The sequence below is a fragment of the Bombina bombina genome, chromosome 9 (genome assembly GCF_027579735.1).
Source record: "Bombina bombina isolate aBomBom1 chromosome 9, aBomBom1.pri, whole genome shotgun sequence".
NCBI lineage: Eukaryota > Metazoa > Chordata > Amphibia > Anura > Bombinatoridae > Bombina > Bombina bombina.
Window position 1 is genome coordinate 17348696 of NC_069507.1, and position 9291 is coordinate 17357986.

Here is a 9291-nt window from a genome sequence, read left to right on the forward strand (position 1 = left end):
ATGCCCATAAATATTGAGACCTTTTTTTGGGGGGGGGGGGGGTGCTAAGAGGAACAGAGGGTTTTTCACTTTAATTTACATTAGAGAATCAATACACAACAGATATTTTGTTTGAAAAAGAAAAAGCAAACAAACATTTGCCTCTGATGCTCGAGTGAATTGCTGCAGTATCAGCTCTGGATGATAAATCTTTATTGTAATTGTTATTTTTGGGCCTATACAAGTGTGTTACACCAGACAGCACTGATCATCATATGCACAGAGTGTTTATGAACCAGTCACACATCCTACACAAGCTCCCTCTTGCACATGCCTCCCACAGGCAGATGTCTGCACGTAACCTTTGCTTCAGTCCTTCTGCTGTTATATTTTCAAAAATAGCCAACCACGAGGAGTGAGGTGTCTATTTCTGAATGCAAGTGTTCTTTAAAGTAACTAAAAATAAGATTGGTTGTGTGGTTGAGCCAATGGAAACAAAATAGGGCTTCATTTCTTGAGAGCAGATATCTGCCTTTAACAAGTCTATAGAAAAGAGAAGCAGACACTAGAGCATGTTTATATCTTATAGCACAGGAACACTGCAGTTTGCATACACAAATATGCCTCTTAAGCATTATCACCCAATATAAGATATCAACCAACTGAAAATGCTTGCGATCCAGAACACAGCTCAAATACATCATAATGTTTAAATAGTTAAAAATAAAGCCAAGTGCTTCAAGGTGCAGATCCCTACGCTGCAAATTAAACCAAGACATGACTGACAAATAAATCCTCCAGCAGTGAAGCAAACTAGTGAGAACACGACAGGTTTATGGAATAAAAACCGACACCATCACTGAACAGAAAGTTTTATTTTCTTATGCAAAATACAAAGTGTACCTGAATATTGCATGTTTGTTAACAACAATTATCTTTATTTGTACAAAAACACATTACAAAAAGAAACGGTCAAAGCAGAGAGAAACTGGCAAAAATCACTCTAATACACAAATATCACAAGGCCCGGTACAAGACTTTTTTTTTTTATCAACTCCATCATTGCAGCAGTGGGTAAATCATATTGTGGGCAACTGTATTGGGGCTCACATTGTACAAGATGTCATTGTTTAGCTTTATTTCTGCTACATGCTGAGGATAATGTTATACAGTGACTGCAAATCCCATAGAAACTATATATATAAAAAAACTGTCTGGGTTTTATGTGTATGGTGAATACATAAATATTAAATTCCCCCGCTGACAGGGCTACAAATGGACGTATGTTGTGTAGGATTAGTAATGGCTGTAGAGAGACATCTTTAGCATTAGGAGTCACTTTCCTCCCGAGGATGGTGTGAAGCCCAGGAGCTGCTCTATGGGTGTGTATCGCCACTCGTCTGCTTCCAACTCTTCCACCAAGCCGGCTAGCTTTTCCAGGCGCGAGACTTGCTGATCTGCAAAGATGACACCTATACAAATGTTACTGTAATTAAAACATTCTCCTTCCCAGTCTTGTGTATAATGCACTAGACACAATTACACACACAAAAAAAGTACTACAAAGGCAACTGGCTTAAAGGGACAGTCTAAACCAGAATTGTTATTGTTTAAAAAGATAGATAATCCCTTTATTACCCATTCCCTAGTTTTGCATAAACACCACTGTTATATTAATTTACTTTTTACCTCTGTTATTACCTTGTATCTAAACCCCTGCAAACTGCCCCCTTATTTCAGTTCTTTTGACAGACTTAAATTTTAGCCAAATTGAAGCTGGCTCACCTGAACTCCCCGTGCGTGAGAACAGTGTTATCTATATGAAACACATGAACTAACACCCTCTAGTGGTGAAAAACTGTCAAAATGCCCTGAAAGAAGAGGCGGCTTTCAAGGGCTTAGAAATTAGCATATGAACCTCATAGGTTTAGCTTTCAACTAAGAATACAAAAAGAACAAAGCAAAATTGGTGATAAAAAGTAAATTGGAAAATTGTTTAAAATTACATTCTCTATCTGAATCATGAAAGTTTATTTTGGAGTAGACTGTTCCTTTAAACCTGTAGTGCAGGATCCTCTAGACGCAGCTCCAGCTTCTCTTCCTTATTTTATTAAGCACAGAACACATAGGTCCTGTATTTTATCCCATAAAGCGCCTGCTCTCCTTCTGAAGTCCCCTTTCTTCATCCTAAACCACACACAGCGGAGTTAAACACTCTAGTTGTGTGTCCAATAAAAGGGGGTACGGTACAGCCTATAGACTCTGGGAGGTCATGTGCCCCTCTAAATGACATGTATGACACCTGCCAATATGAGCTGGCCTGGTGTTCAGCAGGTTATTTTCATGTCAGTTTTTTTTTTAAATCTAAAAAACCATCAACTAAAAACAGCACAGAAAATTAACCTGAAAAGAAATTCCAAGCTGGCAGCGTCCTTCTGTACAGATTACTTCACGAAGAGCAAAATAAATCACTTTAAATATGCCATGCAGTGACGTCCCTGTAACATTTCAGCACTAAGGGCTAATAAGACGCACAATGATCTCTTATTCTTGTTGACTCCAATATACAGACAAATCTTTATTAAATGCAAAAAAAAAAAGCAACTAAATGTACGAGTTTACGCTTCACAAAAAAAATAATAAAAAGGACGTAAAACAAGTGTCTGCTTTTTAGCCTCAGGGCCTTGTGTCCGCAGGTAATAGACTCACGTCTGATTTAAAGTCTTAAAGGGACAGTATGCAACAATTTCCATATACATGCATGTTAGAGACACTACTATAAAGGAGAATATGCACAGAAACGGATATAAAAACCCAGTATAAAACTTTTAAAAATGTACTGTAAACAGCTCCCAGTTTACAGTAAACAGCTCCCAGTTTAGCTCTGTTGATTAGGTTAGGCTGGGACACACACATAAATGGGCTGAGAAAGCAAGAAAAGCAGACACCCCCTCCTCTGCAAATGAAAAGACCTATTACACAAGTTGGGGGTCTGTATACATCAGTATACATTTATAACATTGGGGATTGGTTGGGAGTCTAAAAACTAGCACAATATTATTAAAAAATAAGCAAAAACTTTACATTTTTACAAAAAGACTACCAGATGTGCTGTATAAATGTATCATCTACAAAACATTTATGCTAAGAAAAATCTAGTGTACAATGTCCCTTTAAAAGGGACATTTTTAATATATGCATACCTTATATCAGTAATTAAAGGCACAGCAAACACCTTGAGCTGTTTATATAAAATGTTTAGTTATGTGTGATGATACAACTTTGCAATAGACTTTCATCATCTATTTCACCCCTTTTCATGCAATTTAGCTCTGAAAATTCTAAAAACTTGATATGAACCAGCTGACACATCAGGGCTAACCATGCTACATATATACTAACTTTATGACAGCCTTGTTGTCTGTGGACTAAAGCCCAGATGGACTCCTCCAAATAAGGAAAATGGCGGGTAAAGTGTTGCTATTGAAAAATAAGTACAGTAAAAATAATGTTAATGGTTGGGCTTGGCTGATATATTATTCTACAGGAACACAACATAAATGTCTTGTAATTACACTGGGTTCACTGTCCCTTTAAAGTACAGCATTGCAAAGACTAAAATACAAAATAAATCATTTAAACACGTTTCTTAAAGGGACAGTGTAGTAAAAGAATAATCATTTAATAAAGAATTATGAAAATCAAGTTTGCCATTGACACTTTTTAAAAAGTTTGCAGCTAAAGAAGTTAAAATGAGAATAAAAACTCCTGTTTTCTTCTTGCAGTTCAGTCGTAATTCACACTCCCCACACAGCCTGCTCTTTTGCTACTGTCCCTAGTTCGTTATAAGAGCAGCCTACATCACTGTCTGTAGTGATTATATTAACCCCTTGGTTGTAAGAGAGGGCTCCAAATGCAAAGCAAAGGGTTAATGCTAACACACAGTAAATACACAGCAATCTGCACAGGAGAGGGAACACCTGGGAAGCATTAGCTGAGGATGGAAGGGGAGGAATATACATCTCCAGACCCGGCCTCTTCACAGTTTATCCCAACTTCCAGGCTGTAATCTGACCTAGTGATTAATGATCTGATGCAAATGACACCCGAGCATGAAGAGCCGGTGTAGTCACTCCACCCCCAGGGCCACAACTAGTTACTGCAGCAAACAAGAGCCGATTAGCCCCTATGTATACTCAGAGAGGACGCTGCTACCTATATAGGAGGACACTGCGTATAATTTACTAACCGTGCTTCAGCTGCTTCAGGGTGGACGCAACTTGATAGCTGAAGACGGACTCGCACAGGAATCTCTCAGAGCCATCTGCAAATAAAAAGTGAATGTTAGTGAGGTCTGATACGGAGGAGAATATCCAACAAATAGAGCAACATTAGCACTATACAAAACGCAGCATTACATGGTGTTTGCAAAAAACATACTGCTTCGCTAACAAACATTATTTATACTCATTATCTATTATAACTTACATCTATTTCATTATAATACAAATACGTTTTTTTTTGTTGTTGCAAATCTCACGTGATTAAATAAATAAAAACTCAATACAATAGAAATTGCAGCTGTTACAAATTTAACCCATTAAAGGGACAGTAAACACCAAAAATGTTATTTAAAAAGGTAATTCTTTTATTACCCATTCCCCAGTTTTGCAAAACTAAAAGTAATATTAATAAGCTAAACCTTTTACCTCTGTGACTACCTTTTATCTAAGCCTCTGCAGACTGCACCTTATCTCAGTTATATTAATATATGTTCTACCTCTGATTACCTATTTACCTTGTATCTAAGCCTCTGCAGACTGCCCCTTATCTCAGTTACATTAATATACTTTTTACCTGTGATTACCCTGTATCTAAGCCTCTGCAGACTGCCCCTTATCTCAGTTATATTTATATAATTTTTACCTCTGTAATTACCTTGTATCTAAGCCTCTGCAGACTGCTCCTTATCTCAGTTATATTTATATAATTTTTACCTCTGTAATTACCTTGTATCTAAGCCTCTGCAGACTGCCCCTTATCTCAGTTATATTTATATACTTTTTACCTCTGTGATTACCCTGTATCTAAGCCTCTGCAGACTGCTCCTTATCTCAGTTATATTAATATACTTTTTACCTCTGTGATTACCCTGTATCTAAACCTCTGCAGACTGCTCATTATCTCAGTTATATTAATATAATTTTTACCTCTGTGATTACCCTGTATCTAAGCCTCTGCAGACTGCCCCTTATCTCAGTTATATTAATATACTTTTTACCTCTGTAATTACCCTGTATCTAAGCCTCTGCAGACTGCCCCTTATCTCAGTTAAATTAATACTTTTTACCTCTGTGATTACCTTGTATCTAAGCCTCTGCAGACTGCACCTTATCTCAGTTATATTAATACACTTTTTTACCTCTGTGATTACCCTTTATCTAAGCCTCTGCAGACTGCTCCCTTATTTCAGTTATATTAATATATGTTTTACCTCTGTGATTACTGTGTATCTAAACCTCTGCAGACTGCTCTTTATCTCAGTTATATTAATATACTTTTTACCTCTGTGATTACTTTGTATCTAAGCCTCTGCAGACTGCTCCTTATCTCAGTTATATTAATATACTTTTTACCTCTGTGATTACCTTGTATCTAAGCCTCTCCAGACTGCTCCTTATCTCAGTTATATTAACACATTTTACCTCTGTGATTACTTTGTATCTAAGCCTCTGCAGACTGCTCCTTATCTCAGTTATATTAATATACTTTGTACCTCTGTGATTACCCTGTATCTAAGCCTCTGCAGACTGTCCCCCTTATCTGTTACTTTGACAGACATTCATTTTAGCCAGTCTGCTGACTCAAAGACTCCACAGGAGTGAGCACAATGTTATCTATATGACACACGTGAACTAGCACTGTCTAGCTGTGAAAAAACTTTCAAATGCATTCAGATAAGAGGCGGCCTTCAAGGGCTTATTAATTAGCACATGAGCCTACCTAGGTTTAGCTTTAAACTAAGAATACCAAGAACAAAGCAAATTTGATGATAAAAGTAAAATTGGAAAGTTGTTTAAAATTACATGCAATATCTCAATCATGAAAATTTAATTTGGACTTTACTGTCCCTTTAAGGACCAGAAGTTTCAAAGAACTTAGCAAAAATGCTAAAAATTCTCCGGTATTTTTGGCATCACTCCATTTAAACAGAAATAGAGCCTTGTTTATTTTATTTACCTGTCAAAACTATACATATTTTTTTTTTAGTAGACAACCCAAGGTACTGATTCAGTCCCATTTAGGTATATTTCATGCCACTATTTCACTTTATTGGTGACCATCTTAGTTACAGTCAGATGTCTGCCAGCACCCAGTTCAGAATATTTTTTTTTAACTTTCATTTTTTCTTAATATTTTTTTGCTGTAACGTAGTGGTCCTCACCCTTTTCCACCTCCCTGTGAACTTGTTGTAGCCACCCCCCACCACCCGATTTGACATTTGTATCTATAATGTAGAGTACCATCCCTCCCTCTCCCTTCCAAATGTTTTCTTAACTTAGCCCCCCCCCCTCCATCTTCTTCCTGCACCTCCCCCTGTTGCTGGGCCGACCCGACCTTACTGTTACTTGTTTTGTACAGTATTTGTGTGATCGCTGTGATTCGCTATCACAGCAATCACATGACCACCTGAGCTCTGACTCAACCTAGACACACTGCCTCAGATCTGAAGCAAGTTCTGGGGTGCGGGCAGGTGAGGGAATGCAGGGGATCCCTTGTTCACCCTAAAAAATGGCCGGACATACTATTACGTCACTAGGGTCCTTAAGACCCATGTTTTCGTGATGCAATGGTACGTCTGTTTAGCCGAAGGAGTTAACACAAATAAGTGAATTGCATATTATAAGACAGGTGATCTGTGTTTTTTCAGCAATATGGTACACTATGCAGAATGATCTACGTTAGATCAGTCAGTATCCCCTCTCTCAGTTTCTTACGACTAAGTGAATGTCTCTTACTGTCATCACAGTGTACCAAAGCCTGAAGACTCATTGACAGCTTTTAAGGATCCCGAGAAGAGTTGAACTTGCTTTAGCAGTGAAGGGTTAATAGAAAAAACAACTTGGATAAATAATGCCTCTATAACAACATGAAATGCTGCAGACCAGTGGAATGAGTGCATAAACTACTAAACAAAACAAGGGAAGCCCAAACTATTTATATGGTTAGTGAGGGTCAGTGTTCTAGTTCTACACAGATCATTTTGTCACCAGGGTGAGGGCAGTGTAATACCTGTAAATTATAACATTTTCTGCTCTCCAAGACACAAATTAATTGTATAATTTAACAAATCTATTAAATGATCTGTGCAATAAGCATTGAGACATTTTAATATTGGCTAATTTAACTTAATATTGGCTTATATTTTAGCCATGTGGGACACCCATTAAAGGGACATGATATAGGTAGAGCATTCCATTTTAAACAACTTTCCAGTTTACTTCTATTATCAAATTTGCTTAATTCTCTTGGTATCATTTGTTGATGGAGCAGTAATGCTCTACAGGTTTCTAACTGAACACATGGGTGAGCCAATGACAAATCAGTATATACTGTATATGCAGCCACCAATCAGCAGCTAGCACCTAGGTTGTTTGCTGCTCCTAAGCTTACCTAGATAAACCTTTCAGCAAAGAATAACAAGAGAAGGAAGCAAATTAAATAATAGAAGTAAATTGGGAAGTTGTTTAAAATTGTATTCTCTGTCTAAATCATAAATGCCTTATGACTTTACTGTCCCTTTAAATAGGGAAGAACACAGAAATTCAAGATGATTTCAAGAAAGAAAAGAATGCTGAAATAACAAAACTTGGTGCATAGGTTCCATTAAGCAAAATAAAAAAAGTCTCACTTCCTGACTGAAAACAGTAAACTGTATTACACTTGAGGGCTAGATTTATCAAAGGCTAGACGAACTCTGTATGTGCTTCGCCTGTAACTGCGCCCCAGCTCGCCTCCGGAGAAGCGCACATGTGCGCCTGAATTCATCAAAATAAGACGTAACTTTGCGCAGGCGAGCTGGGGCGTAAATAATAAAAACATTCGCCAGTCGGAAAAAGCATTTACTCCCAATTTATCACAGTACATCCCTATAAATATTTACGCCGCCATGGTTTGATTATTAAAAAAAGCGTTTTTTTAGGTAACTATTTAGCTTATATTTATATTATATGTTTCTGTGCTGTTTTTGACATATGTTGATAATTTAAGATCACAAAAATAAATATATATAGTGTATGTATGTATATATGTATGTATGTATGTATGTATGTATGTATACACACACACATATATATATATATATATATATATATATATATATATATATATATATATATATTAGGCCTGTCAAAAATAATCGTTTTGACGATGCATCGCGATGCGGCATGAAACGATTCTGCATCGATGCGCTGAGACGCGATAATCGATTAACGTTACCCACGTGACCAGCCTCCAGGAAACGTAAAAGAAAGTGCGCGAAAGTGCGCGGTACATCGTTTTGACGTCACTGACGTCACGTCACCCAATAAAGCAACATGGGCGCTCATGGGCGGTCTCTTGAAGTGCCGAAGTTACGCAGTAGGAGCAAAGCAGCAAAGCAGGAGTTTGTTGCCTGAGATTGATGATGGTACACGGCGGTATACTACAGCTACACGGCGGGCTCATTTTTATTTTGTGGGAGACAGAGGAGGAGACCTATGGTGAGAATTAGACTAACTAACTGTTTGTTTAGTTAATAGTTACCAAAACGTTGTACATTTTGCCAATGCCATGCCATAATTGCCATTGCCATGCCTGCCTATTGCCTCAACTGCCTACTACTTGCCAATAGGTAAGAGCAAATCAATAAGGGGTACACAATCACATTTATTACACAATAAGGGGTAACAATTAAATACTTGCCTTATTTACTTAACGTAGTATGCTGAGCTGACTGAGGCTCAGGCTGCTGCATAATTAATTGCTGCATTATTGAATAATATTGCATATATAAAAAATGTATTATAAATAAATATAGTATACTATTATTGTCTAATAATGTCTCTATTAGTCTAATCTGTATCTATTATCTACATGTTTTTCACATGGATGGATGGCCTGGTCTGAAGTTCTAATATTTTAATAATATATTAATTCAAGAAAGTGCATGCAATTTTAAACAACTTTCCCTATTATATAATTTGCTTATCCTTTGTTGAAATGCATAGCCTCCTCCTTGTGCACAAAGTATTATATACTTATAGTAAGTAA

General features: G+C 37.1%; 1 protein-coding gene across 4 annotated transcripts in view; it reads right to left on the bottom strand.

The window, feature by feature from the left end:
* Window positions 1–835: 835 nt before the first annotated feature.
* Window positions 836–9291, bottom strand: part of ANAPC16 (anaphase promoting complex subunit 16) — an 18167-nt gene continuing 9711 nt past the window's right edge. For 2 of the 4 annotated variants that reach the window (XM_053691923.1, XM_053691924.1), the window contains exons 3-4: window positions 4229–4303; window positions 836–1451 (exon numbers count right to left, since the gene is read on the bottom strand). In XM_053691923.1, the coding sequence (XP_053547898.1) occupies window positions 1315–1451; window positions 4229–4303 (212 nt within the window). In that variant the 3' untranslated portion in view covers window positions 836–1314. Of the gene's footprint in view, window positions 1452–3381; window positions 3460–4228; window positions 4304–9291 lie in introns of all 4 variants that reach the window. The other 2 variants (XM_053691926.1, XM_053691925.1) reach the window with 2 other exon arrangements.